This window comes from Ceratotherium simum, chromosome 20 (genome assembly GCF_057802395.1).
Source record: "Ceratotherium simum simum isolate JZ-2026a chromosome 20, ASM5780239v1, whole genome shotgun sequence".
NCBI classification, from domain to species: domain Eukaryota; kingdom Metazoa; phylum Chordata; class Mammalia; order Perissodactyla; family Rhinocerotidae; genus Ceratotherium; species Ceratotherium simum.
In genome coordinates, this window is record NC_141919.1 from 35,757,538 (window position 1) to 35,777,711 (window position 20,174).

The 20,174-nt window shown below is 35.3% G+C and overlaps 1 protein-coding gene across 3 annotated transcripts in view; it reads left to right on the forward strand.

Annotated features, from left to right (window-relative positions):
* CCDC171 (coiled-coil domain containing 171) overlaps positions 1 to 20,174 on the forward strand; it is a 305,088-nt gene that overhangs the window by 117,931 nt on the left and 166,983 nt on the right. For all 3 annotated transcript variants that reach the window (XM_014792400.2, XM_087444624.1, XM_087444625.1), the window contains 2 exons: positions 15,917 to 16,421; positions 17,450 to 17,566. In XM_014792400.2, the coding sequence (XP_014647886.1) occupies positions 15,917 to 16,421; positions 17,450 to 17,566 (622 nt within the window). The remainder of the gene's footprint in view (positions 1 to 15,916; positions 16,422 to 17,449; positions 17,567 to 20,174) is intronic.

Genomic DNA, 20,174 nt, shown 5'->3' on the forward strand with positions numbered 1-20,174 from the left:
AAGTGTTTGCCAATCAAAAAATTTGGGTTGTTTGTGTTTTTCTTACTGATTTGTAAGAGTTCCTTATATATTCTGGATACAAATCCTTTGTCATACATATGTATCATAGATATTTTCTTCCAATATCTCACTTGCCTTTTTATTATTTATTTATTTGCGAGGAAGATTGGCCCTGAGCTAATATCTGCCAATCCTCCTCTTTTTTTGCTGAGGAATAGTGGCTCTGAGCTAACATCCATGCCCATCCTCCTCCACTTTATATGGGACGCCGCCACAGTATGGCCCGACAAGCAGTGCGTCGGTGTGCACCCGGGATCCGAACCGGTGAACCCTGGGCCGCCGCAGCGGAGCGCGCGCACCTAACCGCCTGCGCCACTGGGCCGGCCCCCTTGCCTTTTTATTTTTTAATGTTTCTTTTGATGATTGCAAGTTTTAGAATTTTGATGAAATCCAACTTTTTTTCTCTTTTCAGTACTGATTTTTATGTGCTAAGCAATCTTTCTATACCCCAGGGTTGTGAAGATGATTTCCTATCATTTCTTCTAGAAGTTTTGTAGTTTTAGCTTTTATGTCTAGGTCTGTGATCCATCTCAAATTAATTTTTGTGAGTAATGTTAGGTGGAGGCTGAAGTTCTTTTTTTTTTTGAAGAAGAAGATTGCCCCTGAGCTGACATCTGTTGCCAATCTTCCTCCTTTTTTCCCTTTTTTCTCCTCAAAGTCCCAGTAGATAGTAGTGTGTCATAGTTGTACATCCTTCTAGTTGCTCTGTGTGGGACACCGCCTCAGCATGGCTTGACCAGCAGTGGGTCTGTCTGCGCCCAGGATCCAAACCGGTGAACCCCGGGCCACCGAAGCCGAGCACTCGAACCTAACGACCACGCCACCCGGCTGGCCCCCCGAGGTTCATTTTTCCCTCTACATTTATTGTTCCCACATCATTTGTTCAAGATGTTACTTTTCTCACTGAGTAGCCTTGGTTCTTTTGTGAAAAAACAACTGACCATATATGGAAACTACAGGGTTGTTATCCATCCCGACCGTTTTGCCCTTTCCAGAATGTTGTATAAATGGAATCATACAGCCTTTTGATTCTGGCTTTTTTCATTTAGCAAAATATGTTTGGGAATTTTTCACACTGTTGCGTGTATCAGTAGTTCATTACTTTTTACTGCTAAGTCATATTCCATTGTACGGATGTACCACTGTTTGTTTATCCAGATACTTGCTGATGGGCCTTTGGGTTGTTTTTATTTTTTGACAATATGACTAAAGATGCTTTAGACATTGATGGATAGATTTTATTGTGACCGTAAGTTTTCATTACTCTTGGGTAAATACTTAGGAGTCTGATTTCTGGGTTATATGGTAAGTGTATATTTAACTTTATAAGAAACTATTGAATTGTTTTCCATAGTGGCTGTACCATTTTGCATTCTCACTAGCAGTGTAAGAGTTCTGATTGCTCTGCATCTGTGCCAGCTTGTGATTTCATCATTTTTTCTTTTTCTTTTTAGCCCTTCTCATAGGTGTGTAGTGGTATGTCACTGTGGTTTTAATTTACATTTTTCCCTAATGAATAATATTGAGCATTTTTTTCGTAAGCTTATTTGCCTTCTGTACATCTTCTTGGTGAATTATTTGTTCATATCTTTGCTCACTTTTTAATGGGTTGCTTGTTTTCTTATTGCTGAATTTTGAGAGTTGTTTATATATTTTGGATACAAGCCATTTGTGAGATATGTGATTTGCAAATATTTTTCTCCCATTCTCTTAAGAGTACTTGTACAGAGCAAATGTTTTAAATTTTTTGAAGTCTGGTTTATCGATTTTTTGTTTTATGTATTGTGCTTTTAGTGTCATGTCTATACTTTTTGCAAGGTCACCAGAATTTCCTCCTATTATTTCTTCTAGATGTTTTATAGTTTTTTGTTTTACATATAGATCTGTGGTCCATTTTGAATTAATTTTATAAAGGTGTGAGGTATGGGTTGACGTCCATTTTTTTTTTTTGTATATAGATGTCCGGTTATTCCAGTACTATTTGTTGAAAAGGCTGTCCTTTCTCTATTGAACCGCCTTTGTACCTTTGTCAAAAATCAATTTACTGTATTTGAGTAAGTCTATTTCTGGACTTTCTCATCTGTTCCATTTATTTATATGTCTATTCTTTTTTCAATACTACACTGATTTGATTACTGTAGCTTTCTAGTAAGTCTTGAAATCAGGTAGTGTGAGTCTTCCAGCTTCATTTTCTGTTAGTGTTTTTGTTTTTTTTTTTTTTTTTTTTTTAAATATTAAGTTCATTCTTGGGGTTTCAACCTAAGACCCTATAGCTCCTTTTTTTTTTTTTTTATTTATTTTTTTCCCCCAAAGCCCCAGCAGATAGTTGTATGTCATAGCTGCACATCCTTCTAGTTGCTGTATGTGGGACGCGGCCTCAGCACGGCCGGAGAAGCGGTGCGTCGGTGCACGCCCGGGATCCGAACCCGGGCCACCAGCAGCGGAGCGCGTGCACTTAACCGCTAAGCCACCGGGCCGGCCCTCTGTTAGTGTTTTGAACGCACTTCTTTTATTCTAAATCTGCACGAAGGCAGAGCAATTCACTTTCTGAAGTAAGGGAATCAGTCATCACAAATACTAATGTTTTAGGAGAAGCTTTTGATCCATGAGTATGCAAGTTGAAAGTATCATTTTTATTATTCCTAAAAGTATGTTAATATTATATGTTGGCATATAGTCTTGAATTTTCATAAAATATGATTGAATACTATAGGGGAAGAGGAAGAATTCCCCTCTGCCCTTTCCCTTAAGGTTCTTATGGCTGGCCAAATAATTAACAAGACAGGTTAGCAGGAGAAAATAATGCCAAGTTTAATAACATGTATACATGGGAGAAACCAGGGACACTGAGTTTCTCAACACAGTAGCAGAGATTCTCATCTTAAATACTATCTTCAGCTAAAGACAAAGGAGGATGTTGGGGGTGGGTGGTGTTTTGGGATTTCAAAGGGGAAGAAGACAATTTACATGAAGAGGGAAATGTAAATGTTTGTCAGACAGTGCTTTGCAGGGCCACCCATAGAGAATGTGGCCAGAGAGACAGGAATTATAGTAATCAAGAGTATGTACATTTAAGTCTTCTTCTTCCCTGATAAGAGTTTTCACAGATAAGGCCATCCCCACCTCTTCCCACTAAATAGAGGGAGATACCTTTACAAATGTAAATATTTGGTAAACAGAATTTTGTTAAGAATGGGCTTAGCGAGGACCCTGCCAGTCTGTCTACACCCAGCATTAAATTCCTTTAGGCAGTTTGGGGGAGGTCAAATGTCCATCAGAGAAAACAATCAAGGTAAAGAGATATATTTCAGGGTGGCCAATTTTGATCTCCCACAATACACAGCAGCAATTCATTTGAGTTTTATATTTGGTAAACTGCTATTATAATGTCCTTTTATAGGACCTATAAAATTTATTTTAGGAAATTTTGTTATGATTAATTCTGTATCTCCATTTTTCCCCCCAAAACTGCAATGCAAATAAAAATATTTTTATTTTATAGTACTTAATGCATTTTCAAAAATTATATTGATACAGACGCAAGGGGGAAAGATCTGCAGTTGTAGTATAGGATTGCGGGTTGTAGAGGATGTTTGATATCAGATGAACACAGCCATTAATAGAGGCCATCTGCTGGAAAAGAAATGACTTATCTATAAAGCCCTGTGTTTAATATTTGGATATTGTAAAGAAGTGGTTGGTAAAAGACAGATAGTTAAATAAAAAACAGTTTTTGGATTTGAATTGCTTTTTTCTGAAGAAATGTAGTAGAGTTATTTGCAAGACTTTTGAATGTGTAAGCTTTCAAACAATTAGTGGAAATGCTATTAGATAAATGAAACTTGTAGAACAAGAAGCTTGATTTTAGCATCACAGCATGTTTTCAGCATTAGGTAAAATGTGCTAGCTGCATGGTTGGGTAATTCTTGAATTTAAATACTTTGGAGCCATCATGTAAATATATCTCAAGCATCTATGCCTACTGAAGTGTCTGGGCTGAGTGCCACATTATGTTCCACTTACTAACTTCACTTTTGTAATCTTAGTATTTATGTTCTTATTTCTTTTCTATCTGAAAAAGATGAAATTACTGGAACAAGAACTTCCTTTCCAGAAGTAAAGATTTTTCACTATCAGTTAAGTATGGTTAACCCTTGATGTAATGTTTATTGTAAACACTTTAGGTTTATTTGACATTTTAGTAAAATCAAATGAGTTTAGAATGGAGAACAAAAATCAAAGACATTCAGGTTCATCATACTGTATTGCATTTTATTCCTCTTATATCATGGTATTAACAGTACATTTGGCAAGAAATCTGGGTTAGTCATAAAAGTGTTATTAGATGTTGAAACTTTTTTTATTTTTAATTGAATTCCAAAAATATTCAGAGATAAAGTGCAGCTTGTGTATGTTGTTGGAGGTGGTAGGTATACATGTCGGCCAGAAATGATTCCCAGGGCGTTAGACACAATCCCGTGCACAGCATGTTTTGATGGACTGTGAGCTGGTGTGAGGGGGCACCTCTAATGAAATACTGGAAAGTCCTCTGACTACTTTTCAAATAATCGCTTTAGAAATTGTTTCTCTTACCGGTAATGCTATTAATTGAATTTGCATAGTGCTCCATAGACTTTTCAACGCTTTTGCATACCTTTGCATCCTCCCCATCTGGAGTCCCACAACAGCCGGGTGGGGTAGGTCATTTAGGCATCTTATCTATTTTACAAACGAAGAAGCTAAGGTTCAGAGAACTGATACTGCTTGTTTATGCAGCAGGAAGTGCGAGGGACAGGATTAGAATGGAGGTAACAGATGTAAAATGTTTAGCACCTTACTTGGCATTTAGAAATCATGAAGCGAGTGTCTGTGCTGTTTTAGTACATTATCATCATCCTTATCTTCCAGTCCTTTTTGCATTATGCTACAGCTCCGCTTCTTTTTGAAATAGGTACTGTTTTTGTGTATAAAGTAGTATCTGAAATAGGTCTAGTGACAACTCAGTTCATATTTCTTGAACTCACATTTCCAAGTGCATCTTGATTAACTAATAATTAAACATGATAATGTACAAAAAAGCTAAACAGTGCCACACTGCCAGCCATCCACAAATGGTAGTTCCCTTCTCTCTTCTCTCAGACTTTTTTTTCCAAGAGACTGAATTTTTAGTTTACTATATTGCAAAATTGCTACTGTAGGTAAGAGTATCAAGACAACTTTTACAATTATAAAATATATAATATAATATATAATTATAAAATATATAATATAATATATAATTATAAAATATATAATATAATAACATATATAATATAATGTAATGTAGTTAATATTAATTAAAAAAATACATGTTATAGACTTGACATATAGGACGCTGTATTTCATGCTGTGGTACTAACAAAAAGGTATAATACTTAGTTTTTTCCTCAAAAAGTGTCAAATTTAGTTGGAAAGGCATCATATAAATACGTGAAAAATTACATAATATAAGGTTTATCACAAGGCTGAACGTAATTAATTGCCAATAGGATGCTATGAACTTAGGAAAGCAAGTGGTCACAGTTTGAAGGCGTCCCAGAGGAGACTGGAGCCAGCCTGGGGCCCGGTGCCAGGCTCTGCAAGCTCAGAAGGAGGGGAGACGTGAGGCAGATCAGAATGTAGAGGTAACGCTAACTGTCCAGCAGTCTGAGGTAATACGTTTTAACACTCAGCAAATCAAGCATCTTGCCTCTATTGACACATTTAGTCTAATAATAAGAACTCTGTTCTTTTGAGGGCTTGGCTTATATCTAAAGGGTATTTTATAATTTGTATTGTCTTAGAAATAGAAGAGTAAACACAGGCACATACCATTTTTGGCATGTTATTTATTTATTTATATTTTATTGATGTCTTAATAGTTTATAACTGTGAAATTCTGTTTGTACATTTTTGTTTGTCAATCACCATATATGTCTCCCTTCACCCCTTGTGCCCACCCCCCACCCACATTGTCCCTGGTAACCACAATATAGTTTCCTCTGTCCATGTGTTGGTTTATATTCCACCTATGAGTGAGATCATATGGTGTTTGTCTTTCTTTTTCTGGCTTATTTCACTTAACATAATACCCTCCAGGTCCATCCATGTTGTTGCAAATGGGATGATTTTGTCTTTTTTTATGGCTGAGTAGTATTCCATTGTATATATATGCCACATCCTCTTGATCCATTCATCATTGAGGGACACTTGGGTTGCTTCCACTTCTTGGCTGTAGTGAATAATGCTGCAGTGAACATAGGGGTGCATAAGCCTCTTTGGATTGTTGATTTCAGGTTCATTGGCTAGATTCCCAGTAGTGGGATAGCTGGATTGTAGGGTATTTCTATTTTTAATTCTTTGAGGAATCTCCATACCATTTTCCATAGAGGCTGCACCAGTTTGCATTCCCACCAGCTGTGTATGAGGGTTCCCGTTTCTCCACATCCTCTCCAACATTTGTTGTTTTTTGTCTTGGTGATTATAGCCATTCTAATGGGCGTGAGGTGATATCTTAGTGTTGTTTTGATTTGCATTTCCCTGATGATTAGTGATGTTGAACATCTTTTCATATGCCTATTGGCCATCTGTATATCTTCTTTGGAGAAGTGTCTGTTGATTTCCTCTGCCCATTTTTTGATCAGGTTGTTTGTTTTTTTGTTGTTCAGTTGTGTGAGTTCTTTATATATTATGGAGATTAACCTCTTGTCAGATATATGTTTTGCAATATTTTCTCCCAGCAGGTGGGTTGTCTATTCATTTTGATCCTGGTTTCATTTGTCTTGTAGAAGCTCTTTAATCTGATGAAGTCCCACTTGTTTATTTTTTCTTTAGTTTCCCTTGTCCGAGTAGGCATGGCATCCGAAAAGATTCCTTTATGACTAGTGTCAAATAGTGTGTTGCCTATATTTTCTTCTATGAGTTTTATAGTTTCAGGTCTCACCTTCAGGTCTTTTTTCCATTTTGAGTTAATTTTTGTGAATGGCGATAGCAGATGGTCTACTTTCATTCTTTTGCATGTGGCTGTCCAGTTTTCCCAACACCATTTATTGAAGTGACTTTCCTTTCTCCATTGTATGTTCTTAACTCCTTTGTCAAAAATTAGCTGTCTGTGGCACAGGTTATTTTTGACATGCTAAATTTACAAAATGAAGATAGTGTTTTTAAGTTAAATGAATAGTCATTATGGGGTTTGAGTATATATAAAGACCAGATAATGGAATTGCTAGGTCATATGGTAACTCAACTTTTTGAGGAACTGCAAAACTGATTTCAAAAGCTTCTGTAGCATTTTAACATCTCCACCAGCAATATATGAAGGTTCTAATTTCTCTACGAAGTGTGCTTTATTTTTAAGAGAAACATTTACATCATAGTAAAAGCAAGAGAATTTATGTTTATTATGTTTTCAAATATTACCATTGCATAAGAAGATAAGATATGTACCATAAAAATAAGACATCTTAAATGAAGTCCTTTGATGTCTATGGGTCATTGAATGTCCAGTTTGCAACTTGTCTTTTTGCTAACATAAAGAATAAGAACTCAGCAAGCAAAAGTGATAAAAAAGAATTTTACTCCCTTGGGAAGTATCTAATTTCTGGCCCGAAGTCTCAGACTTCATGGAGTGCTGTGAGCCGGTAAGGTGTGTCCTTCAAAGCTCGTATATTTCAGGAGGTAAGTGCATGATTCACTAAGGGAAGAAGCTGTCCTCTCTCCCTCATTTTAGGTAGACTTTGAATTTATCAGAGAATAAGGGAAAACTAGTGAAATTATATAATTTCTTAATATACCAAAGAAATCTGTGTAAAAGATATACATCCTGTATTTTCAAGTTTTCTTTTTTTCAAATTTTTCAAGATAATGTATTTTGGAGAGAATTTGAGAATATTATTTTTGAAATTAAACACACTAAACAGCAGGTTATTTCAGTACTAGGAATGCCTTTGTCCCATTTGAAGGCGATGTTCCTCATGTTTGTTTTAAAAATATTGGCCTTTAATCTCCTTGGGTAAAGAACATGTTGTTTTTTTTTACAGAAAATTTGCTCTTATAGCTGTTCCCAGCCTTACATTCAAACAAGCTTTGTTCTTCAAGAATAATTCACAGTAAATAATGCAATACCTCTGAAAGTCCCTGTGGAATATCAGAATTAACTTAAAACAGAATTCTGACATGTTGATAAGTTTCAAATTATATTTGGAAATTATATCTTTTTTTGATTATATTTTCTTTACATTTGTAAAGCTTTTTATTCATTGGGTATTTATTCAGTGCCTATTGTGGGCAAAATACTGTGCTAATCACCAAGGAACATTTTATAAAGAATTATTTAATTCATTCACTATTTATCAAATACTTACAGGGTATACAGCACTGAGACAGGCACTGTAATAAACAATTCCTGGCCTCTAGGAACTAGCACTGTGTTGTATTTGAGAGAGAGTAGATATAGACACATGAAATAAGTAAGCAGCAGTGTAGGAATGAAGTGCCTGAGTGGTATAATTGAGTTCGGAGAAGGTCAAGGTCAGCGTGAGTGAGAATGATAGTGAAAGGTGTCGTGGAATAGGTGGACCCTGAAATGGGCTCTGGAGATTGTTAGAATTTGAATAGCATTAGGGCAGTGGGAAGGGACAGGACCTGGGGGTGCTAGAGAAGGTGGGTAAATTGTAGAAAGTGGTGGTGAGCTTCATGTCTGGATAGTGAAGGAGCTTTTGAATTGCCACTTTTATCACTGAATTTTTTTTTGGTGCTTGCGTGTTTCTGGATTTTCCGTTCCGTTCCACGGGTCTTTTTGTCCATTCATACACAAGCAACATGATTTTTAATTAGAGGTTTTCTTATGTGTTTTGATAGATGGTAGGGCTAGTCCCTCATTTTTCATCCTTTTCAAAGTTAAAACAACTTGCCTAGCTCCAGAAAAAAACTTGTTTTGGTTTTTTGTTTTTTAGTGGGATTGTATTACATTTATAAATTTACTTAGGAAGAATTAATGTCTTCGTGATATTGAGTTGGCTTATTGAAGTTTGAAGTGTTCTCTTGTGTCTTTAGCTGTATTGAAAACTTTTCTTCTTATAGATTTTGAACATTTTGGGGTAAATTTATTCCTAAGTATTCTACTTTTTTATGATGCAATTGGAAATGAGGTCTTCTCCTCCATTATCTTCTTTTTTGGTGTTGATTTGTATATATGAAGGCTTTTGATTTTTTAAATTGTCATAAAATACACACAAAAGTTACCATTTTAACCATTTTTAAAAAGTGTAAAATTAAGTAGTATTAAGTACATTCACAACGTTTTTACAACTATCACCACTACCTAGTTCCAGAACTTTTTCATTACTCTGGACAAAAACTCTATACCCATTAAGCAGTCACTCCCCATTCCTCCCTTTCTCTAGCCTCTGGCAACCACAAATCTGCTTTCTGTCTCTATAAATTTGCCTACTGTGTACATTTCATGTAAATGGAAGCATACATATATAGCCTTTTGTGTCTGGATTCTTTTTCTTAGCATACGTTTTCAAGGTTCATCCATGTTGTAGCTTGTATCAGTACTTCATTCCTTTTTATGGCTGAATAATATTCTATTTTATGGATATACCACATTTTGTTTATCCATTCATCTCCTGATAGGCATTTGTGTTTTTTTCACCTTTTGATTATTGTGAATAATGCTGCTATGAACAAAAGGCTATTGATTTTTGCTAATTAATTTTATCTACTCTAACTTTAATTAATTTTTTACTGTTTGAGTTATTTAGTTAGATAATTAGTTTTCTTGGGATTTCAAGACTTACTATCATATTAGTTACAAATAGAGATAGTGTTACTTCCTTGTCAATTTGTATGCCTCTAATTGCTTTTTGTTGCCCAATTGCATTGGTTAATAACACCCTAAATACAATGTTAAGTACTAGTGGAGATAGTGGGCATCCTTGCCTTGCTCCTGAACTTGGTAAGAATCAAGAATGGGTATTTCTTGCTTATTAAGATGCTGACCTTAGGATATCTCTGAATCTATTTCTACATAAATCTACACAAACACATGCATACACAGACACACATTTTATACATCAAAGGTGGTTTTACATTTAAGAATTACAATTGTTACAATACTGATCCCTAACGTGATAAAGATAGAAGAAAGAGTACTAAAGATGGGTCTCATTTAAGAGAATCCAACATCTTATTAAGAAAAGAATAAATCATGATCAAATGGGATTGCTCCTAGAAATGCAAGAGTGGTTCAATATTAGGAAATGCATTATTATATTTCAACATTTTTATAGACAAAAGAATACAAATCCTCTAATCATCTCTCAAAAAGGGCCTTTAACAAAATCTAACCAGTATTCCTGACAAAAACACTCAATAAATAGGAATCGAGGATACTTCCTTTTGTAAGAATACACACACATAAATATATATAAAATATAATATATTTTGATATTTTATTATAAGCATATTGGAAATTGATAGGTGAGTTTTAAGCAGGGACTGACATAATCTGACATGAAGGTAGCATTGAAGCACTAGCATGAATGGCTAGTGTTGATGATAGCTGAAACTAGGGTGGTAGCAGTAGAGGTGGCTCGGGATGTATTTTGCAGGTAAACCCAACTGTGCTTGCTGATGGCTTTGATTTGGGAATGGAGATGATAGGCTGAAAGAAAGGGGAATTAAGGCTGACTACAAAGTTTTTGACTCAACAATTGGGTGGATGTTGGTGCCATTTACTGATATCAAGATGACTGTTATGAACATGGTTAGGAGGAAAGGCAACAGTATTGGACTGGATACTTTAGCTTGAGATGGCTATGAGGTATCTAAGCGGAGATGCCTAGTGGGCAGTCAGATCTGTGATTCTGGATTTCGGTGGAGATTCCAGAGATGCAGAAATGTAATTGTTAAGAAGTGAACAAAACTCTCAGTAACTATTAATATTAGTGAGGTTTTTTTTGTTAACCTAGTATTTATCAATAAGAGCTTTAACAATTTAAATATTTAATTTCATTGTTTTTAAATCTTTAATTAAAATATCCCACTCTGCTAATTCTAGTTATCTAGTTGAATATTGGCCTGGATGATTTTTTTTTTTAAAATAACCGTTGATACTTGGTACCTTGATTGTAATTACTTAAACAGATGATCGTTAGATAAACGATCGTTGGAGGGTTTTTTTTTTTTATTTATAAACAGACTTCACATGTATTCTTAGTCTTATTTTTATTCTTTTAGCAGTTTGTGAATGGTATCTCTTTCTTACAATACAAATTATATGATGCGTCTCATGAAATCATCCATAGTGGTAGTCATTAATATTAATCAGCACTTTTTAATATATAATTACTACAAATGGTAAAAATTGAGGGGCCATAAAATGATGTGAGGATCTTCAAAAATTGCTTTATTACATTACCACTACTTCTACTAGGTAGCATAAATGAAAACTGGCTGTGTAAGTCCAGAATCTCAGTTCTCTTTTTCAAAAATTCCAGTGCGTTCCTGTTTATAGAGAGAGAAGTGGGGTTTTTTTTTGGTAATGTATGTTAGATTTTTATTCATTTGTAGCCCTGGTTTGAACCATCTCATCCTTATTCCAGGACTACCTGTTTTCTGGCTGCCTCTCTAAAATGCTTTTAGCTTTAACCTGATGGTCTGTGGAAGTGGACCGGCTGTGTAGGGTAGAAGAGATTGAGATCTATCATGTGCTAAAATTAAATCTTTTCTGGAATGGGCTTTCTTTACTTTTGACTCTCCTTCAACAATCCATTTGATTTTGACCAATGACTTTGAATATTTTTTTTTATTTTATTGAGGTCATAATAATTTATAACATTGTGAAATTTCAGTTATACATTTGTCACTCACCATATATATGTGCCTCTTTACCCCTTATGCCCACCCTCCAACCTCCTTCCCCTCTGGTAACCACTAATCTGTTCTCTTTGTCCATGTATTTGTTTATCTTCTACATATGAGTGAAATCATATGGTGTTTGTCTTTCTCTGTCTGGCTTATTTCGGTTAATATAATACCCTCAAGGTCCACCCATGTTGTTGCAAATGGGACAATTTTGTCTTTTTTTAATGGCTGAGTAGTATTCCATTGTATATATACTACATCTTCTTGATCCAATCATCAGTCGCTGGGCACTTGGGTTGCCTCCACGTCTTGGCTATTGTGAATAATGCTGCAATGAACATGGGGTGCATAAATCTCTTTGAATTGTTGATTTCAAGTTCTTTGGATAAATACCGAGTAGTGGGATAGCTGGGTCGTATGGTATTTCTATTTTTAATTTTTTGAGAAATCTCCATACTGTTTTCCACAGTGGCTGCACCAGTTTGCATTCCCACCAGCAGTGTATGAGAGTTCTCTTTTCTCCACATCCTCTCCAACATTTGTTGTTTTTTGTCTTGGTAATTATAGCCATTCTGACAGGTATAAGGTGGTTATCTCATTGTTATTTGATTTGCATTTCCCTAATGATTGGTGATGTTGAACATCTTTTCATGTGCCTGTTGGCCATCTGTATATCTTCTTTGGAAAAATGTCTGTTCATATCCTCTACCCATTTTTTGTTTGGGTTGTTTGTTTTTTTGTTGTTGAGTTGTATGAGTTCTTTATATATTTTGGAGATTAACTCATTGATGGATATATGATTTGCAAATATTTTCTCCCAGTTGGTGGGTTGTCTTTTCATTTTGTTAATAGTTTCCTTTGCATTGCAGAAGCTCTTTAGTTCTGATGAAGTCTCGTTTGTTTATTTTTTTCTTTTGTTTCCCTTGCCTGAGTAGACATGGTATTCAAAAAGATCCTTCTAAGACCAGTGTTGAAGAGTGTACTGCCTATATTTTCTTCTAGGAGTTTTATGGTTTCACATCTTACCTTCAAGTCTTTAATCCATTTTGAGCTAATTTTTGTGTATGGTGAAAGATAATGGTCTACTTTCATTCTTTTGCAAGTGGTTATCCAGTTTTCCCAATACCATTTATTGAAGAGACTTTCCTCTCTCCATTGTATGTTCTTAGCTCCCTTGTAATGACTTTGAATATTATTTTGAAATATTTAAAATATCATTAGCAAATATACCTTTTCACTGTTTTTTTCTTTGTTGTTCAAAAAAAGTAATTTTTTTTGAAAACCTACTTCTGAGACTTTGAGATCTATGAATATGTAGATAGGGAGCCATCTGGAACCTGATCAGGTTCGTTTTTATTTCCACTGCCTGGCTATGACCAGTGTGCCTCTTTTATCCTAGATTTTCTACATTTTTCCTTTTTTCCTCTAATTTAACTGGTGGAATTGATTTTGGAGAGAATATGGAATTAGCCTTTGTAATTTCCCTTTGCTCCCCTCATTCTACCCCCACTCCCTGCAACTCGACTGCTCCCCTTGGCAGTCTTGATTAATGTTTCCAATTCTCCCATCCATTTGCTAAAGCATAACGACTATTCCAGGATTTTATGGCTTCTCATAGCTTTCCGGATAAAGTTTGAATTCCTTAGCTTACTTATCTGTTATCTACATACTTCTCAAATTTCCATCCTTCTCCTCTTTTCTTCATGCATTCTGAATTATTTGCACTTCCTTAGAACACATTATTCTGTTTTCTGGCTCTTACTTTTCCACAAGCTAGTCTTCCTGCTTTCTCTAGCTACAACTCAGGTGTCAGTTTTCCCTTTTCTTAAAGGTCACCTCCCTTAAAAGGGTGTCTCACATCTGCTTCCAAGCAGTCCACCTGGCTAGTGTTCTCAGAGTTTCTTCCTTCTTTTAGTTGCTCCCACTGGGATACCACTTCCTTTACTAGTGTCTTTGTATTGAGCTCTGGGACTCAGTCCCATTGATAGAATACTGCTGCCACAGCCCAGCTGTCGGTGGAGAGGTCATGAGGGGTAAGCCACAATTCCTTTATTTCCCCCTTCCTTTATTTCTCACAGTACCACCATGGGTATGGCTGGATCAGACTTTAGAGAAGAGTTGAAGTAAACAAAGTATAATATAGAAACATTTAAAACCATGTCTAAAATATAATTTTTCCCCTACCCAAGGGAAAGTATCTAAGAAGTTGAATCCTTCAGAGAGTGGCCTCTCAATACTTCATTACTCCTTTCTACTTAGGACTGAACCTCTGAGTCCTCCTTCTACTCACTGTCGCCTGTTGGGAAACCTCATCCCCTAGCCTCGGGATTGGTTTTGGCCAGGAGTTACTTTCCTCAGCAGTATATCCACAACTTTGAATTCTTTTGGCTACTGCCTATCAACATTGTCCATGGTAGGCTTTGACACCCAAATCTTGCAGAGTAGTCAAGAGTTTGTATGATTTACTCCAAGTCTGATCCCTTTTGAGGTCTTCCTGCCAGTGTAAATTTCAGAAATGCTTTTGATTCTTCTGGTTGTTCAGTGGATAACTCTTGAATCAGACGTACACTCACCATAAACCTCTCTCAAAGATCAGCATTAAATTTTACACAGAGTACACTCTGAACCAATATTATAAAGAGAAATATTAACCTTAATGCACCCAAAAGGATTCTCTCATAATGAAAACAACACCTCACTGTATCATACATATACAGAGCATGACATTTCTCTGTCTGCGACTGACCCCCTTATTCAAATTGAACTCCCTTGGCCTGCTTTTAAAAAGAAAGAGTTCTGTGGCCGAGTCAGCCAAGTGAGCTCAGTTGGCTAAATAAAGATCCAAGTGAAGCTGTTAAGTCACCACCGATTCTAAGAATTGGATGAAATTATTATAGGGTAGCTATTGGCTAGCCTCCTTGTCGATGGAGTAGGGATTCTTTTAATTCTTTCTATTGCATACCTCACTCCCACTTGTCCTGTGTCATATCCCTCCAAAAGCCTGTCAACATCATTTTGTGTAAACACCCTTTTGTTCACCTCTGGCAATCTGGCATAGCTTTATCACAGCATTATACCGCAGTAATTGATTTACTTGTCTGTTTTCCTAACAGATGGAATTTAGTGAGTAATCAATAAGTGTTCATTGAATGATAAATGAATCAGTAAAGGAAATTGGGATCTGTTATCTTCTAAAATTTACTCTACTTCAGCAATTCCTTAATGATTAGGCATAAGATTTCATAGAGAGCCAGTTTATTTTCCAGTGATGAAAATATGGTGCCTGCAGTTAAAATTTCTTTGTGTTTCAAATTAAGTTTTGGATTGTAAGTACCTTGATTAGGACAAAAGGATCAGAGAGCTGCCGAGGCCCAGCTCACAATTAGTATTTCCTCCCGCCACTAGAGCTGTACTTCGTTTGGGGTAAGTAAGAAGGAAACTGAAAGAGGAGCATATGCTCTGAGGGTCAGTCCCTTCTCATCTAGTTAATGGCTGTGTGTTGTATCATTGATTTAACCTTTTGCTTATTTTGGCAAAAGTAGTCTTTTTACATATAGGAAAGCCTCTCTTGGTGGTGTGATTTCTGTTTAAAAGCAGGAAATAAAATCTACTGAGGAATGGAAGAGGAGAAATGATGAGGAACGGAAGAGGAGAAAAATTTTTTCTTACCATGTGTATTTATGCATAAGTGTGCAGGAAATTCATGAAGTACTTTTAAATTTATGTGTTCTACTTTATGTAAAGCTTCTATGTAAGAAGATTTAAAAATCAATGTGCACATTCAGATCTAAGCTGTTTGGCCCACTGTTGCTCTATAATATGTATTTTTTGGATACTTTAGAACATGGTTCTTTTGAAGAAAAAGAAGTGGTTGTCAGCAAAAGTTTGTTTTCTTTCTATAAAAAGGAATTAATAAAATGCCTTTTGTTTCATGATCTAATACATTATTTCACTTCCCTTTTTATAGAAATTTCAAGAAATTGCTGAAAAAAATACGGAAAAATTGAATCGTATTGAGAAGTCACATGAACAGTTGGTTCTTGAAAATTCACGCTTCAAAAACTTATTATCACAAACTCAAAGGGAACAGACATCTTTGCTGGCAGCTTGTGCGTTGATGGCTGGTGCCTTGTATCCTCTCTATAGACGGTCATGTGCGTTATCTACACAGAGAGATTTTCTCCAGGAGCAGGTCAACACCTTTGAGTTGTTCAAACTGGAAGTTAGGACTCTAGCCCAGGCCTTGTCAACTGTAGAGGAAAAGAAGCAAGAGGATGCCAAGATGAAGAAAAAACCATTCAAAGGATTGATACGTATATTCCGGAAAGGTGTTATTGCAATTTTGGCAGCGAACAGACTCAAGATTTTGGGCCAATCATGTGCCTCTCTTTTTACTTGGTTGGAAAGTTTCAAAGAAGGAATAGGCATGTTAGTGTGTACAGGAGAGCCCAAAGACAAGCATAAATTTCCAAGTAAGATAATTTGTGCTTTTAAAAGTCTAAGTTGAGTGTAAGTGACATATGATGTGAATATGTTTGGCCATTATGGAAAAACTTAAAAAAATCATTTAATATATCAAATCATGCAACATAGTCCTGTACGTATATAGATATGTATATGTGTATGGATAAGTGTATGTGTATAAATTAGGTTTTGATTTTTCGTTATAGACATTAAAATATAAAGAGAGTAGCAAATATATATAATTCCAACTTTGTCTAGCTTTATTATGTTTGAATGCTCTTTTCACAGTAAAGTGAGGCGTTTATACAGTAATCTTTCTATTAAGCCAGTGCAGAGATTCTGCTCTATTTAAAATTAGCAGCATAATTTATTTTTACTTTCTATAAATCAGTATAAAATGATCAGAGTTAAAAATCTATTGAAGAATGGAATGAAAATGAGACACATAGAAATTTTCCAGCTAACAGTATTTTTTAATGCTTGACTATTCTGAGGAAACAATAATTTCAATTTTTAACTTTCAAAAAGCAGGCTATTAAGTAATACAAGTAGAACTAAAGAAAATTTTCGTTTCTTTTTTTTTGTTATCAGTTAACAGTTATATATATACATAAATTAAGTCAGTCAAATCTAACATTTCTTGTAGACTTTTCTGCACCAGGCAAAGTTCTGCCTATAATTTTTTTTTTTTTGTGAGAATGATTGGCCCTGAGCTAACTTCTGTTGCCCATCTTCCTCTTTTTGCTTGAGGAAAATTGTTGCTGAGCTAACATCTGTGTGAGTCTTACTCTATTTTGTATGTGGGCTGCCACCACAACATGGCTTGATGAGCAGTGTATAGGTCCATGCCCAGGATCCAAACCTGCGAACTCTGGGCTGCCAAAGCAGAGTGTGTGAACTTAGCCACTCTGCCACTGGGCCAGCCCCTGCCTACAAATTTTGATCTATTTCTTAAATAGCTAAACATTGAATTTTAAACATGGATTTTAATAAATTTTTGTAGCATTGTGTAATGGTTTTTTTTCTATTTTTACAGAACATCAAAAAGAGCAGTTACGTTGTTTGCAAGCACTCAGTTGGCTCACCAGTTCTGACCTGCTAGCTGCAATCATCACTTCTATGGCTGAGTTACAGGAAGTCATTAATAAAACAGGTATGATTCCCTCTTTTATGTCCTTGCAAAATACATTTAAAAGCAAATGTCCAGAAATGCTTTATGGTACAACTTCTAATAAACGATCTAGGAAGAAAATATATTTGTTCTTTCTTTTATTCAGGTCCAGAGTGATTGTTAAATCTATATTTAATGAGGAGAGAATTAATGTAAATTTTGATGGGTAATTTTGTCTTTATTTATGGGGAAATTAAATGACATTTCTTGCTGAATGTATCTACCTTATGTTTTGTTTCCTTTGTGATGTGATTTTCCTGTGGAAAGCTCATCATTAGCTTTTTTATTAAGTAATACTGGTAATATTCTTTCAAATGTTTTAGTCTTCTTTTGTTTCTATTTCTGGCTGTAAAGTTTAGAAGTTTGAGTAATAACTGAACCAGTAGAAAATTTTTCTCTCTCATTTGGTGATGTGTTTTATTTTTTCTAATTAATTTTAAATAGAGTTAATTGAATAGTCTGCTCTTTTCCACCGTATGTGGAACCACCTATAATCAGTGATTTCCAAAAGTCTAAAATTCAAGTTTATTTTTTCATGGCTCAGATTGCATGACAGGTTTGTGTGAAAGGTTCACTGAAAACTAATTTTTCTACACTAAAAGAGTAATATACAGTTACCTACTGGTTAAGCTATATCATTGGACTAATTATGGTCATTTCAGACATATTAATAGTAAAAATAGTGTAATGGACTTGTTAATACTTTCCTGCTTAATGAATTATTGTAGGCATTAATGAAATAATAATTCGGATGTAATTTGATTCTGTAGGCAACTCTACCATGTAAATATAGATCATTTATTGTGATTTCAAATATCTAAACCTAGGCTTTATGGTAGGAAATTTATGATTCAAAGATTATTTTTAGGTTGTGGCCACTGATGTTGGTAAGCAATATGCATATTTCATGTTTTGGCGAAAACTCAACATACTGGGTTTGGAGTCTGATATGAAAGTCTAAGTAAATGTATTTTAAATGTGTTGGTATTATGACTTAAAAGCAAAACTGTAACATTCTTAAAAGAACTTAATAAAAGGTTTTGGATTTATTTTCGTTAACAGATGATTTGTGTTAGCCATATTCTTTGTAGGTATGTTGACACCTAAAAGTAGATTTGTTTCTTAAGCTATAATCTTGTTTATCTTATTACTTTATTTAATACATTTTTTTCCTTATTACTGTGCTATGTATACGTTAGGAGATAAAAGGAAAATATGTGACTTGATCTGGACCTCTAGAAAATATGCACAATGGTTGTAGAACAAGAATGACAACTCGTGCACAACTTTAGGCAGAATGTAATCAAAGACTGGATGAGGAAGTACAGGCTTTAAAAGTAAGAATCCATAGAAGGTGCAGCTCAGTGCAGGCTTATGAGAATTGGGATGGCTTCAGGGAGGAGCTAGTGATTTAGTTGGGCCTAGAATGATGATAAGTTAGAGAGGAGAGATGGCATTCAGATGAAGGGCATAGCTTAAGCATAGATGGAAAGGTGGGAATAAGCATAGACTGGGAGGAAAGGGTATTAAAGAGATGAGAATGGAAATCCATGCCTAGCAGGCCTGGCTTATAGATGGTGACTACTAAAATGTATTTTCTATTATAACTATATTGGGGAATAGTGAGAGACAAGGTGGATCATTGTCATGGGATCAGGTTGTGGAGGTTTTATAAAACCAGTCAGTGATCCCCCAAGCACATTTTCTGAAAGTGGTTCCTTGCAACATTTTTAAGTTAAAATATCAACACATTATTATTGAGACCCTGAAAATATATGTGTAGGTAAGACCTATCAGTAGAAGGCAGACCAAGAGTGGTGACTGTAAGTGCTTGCCTACTTTCGGGAAAGAGCTGCCTTTAGTGTTAGACCTGGTTGTGCCTCTAATAGCTTGATGAAATAGCAAGTTTAGGGAAACTTATTTTTAGGGAACGCTTTACATGTTGTTGGCTAAAGAATACTATTTAGGGAAGAGAAAGTGATTGTTGCTTAGAGGGGAAGAATGATTGGTTTATCAAAGTCCTCAAGAGTATTGGAAAGGATATGGTCACGATAGATAATTGAGTATTATTGGACTAGTACAAAAATGATCAGTGTCGACCTTCTGCAGAGATGACTAGCTGGGCTTGTAGAATAATTCTTTCAAAATATGATGAAGAGTTAATATATTATCTTTTCCAGGCAATGTGTTTTCATTTTAAAGTATATCCTAGAAGAATAAATTTTAGATATTTTAGCAGAAAAGATGAGAAAATATTTTCAGACAGTTAAAGTATATGAGTGGTTATCAACAGATAATAGTGAGGGTAATAAATATAAAGCCATAACAGTTTATGTAGTCATGTTGAGTTTATAATTTAGGTGTATAAATAACCTAAATAGGTAAGCATTATGGTATAGAAGACAGAGCATTAGCTTTGAATAAAGCAGATTTGATTTTGTATCCAGCTCTGCTAGTTATTAGTTGTGTGAAATTGAGCAAGTTACTTAATTTTACTGGGCCTCAGACTCTTTACCTATAAATGAAGATGGTATCATCTTCCTGGTTGTTATGAGGATTTAATGAGGTAACACTTGTTGAATATTTTGTA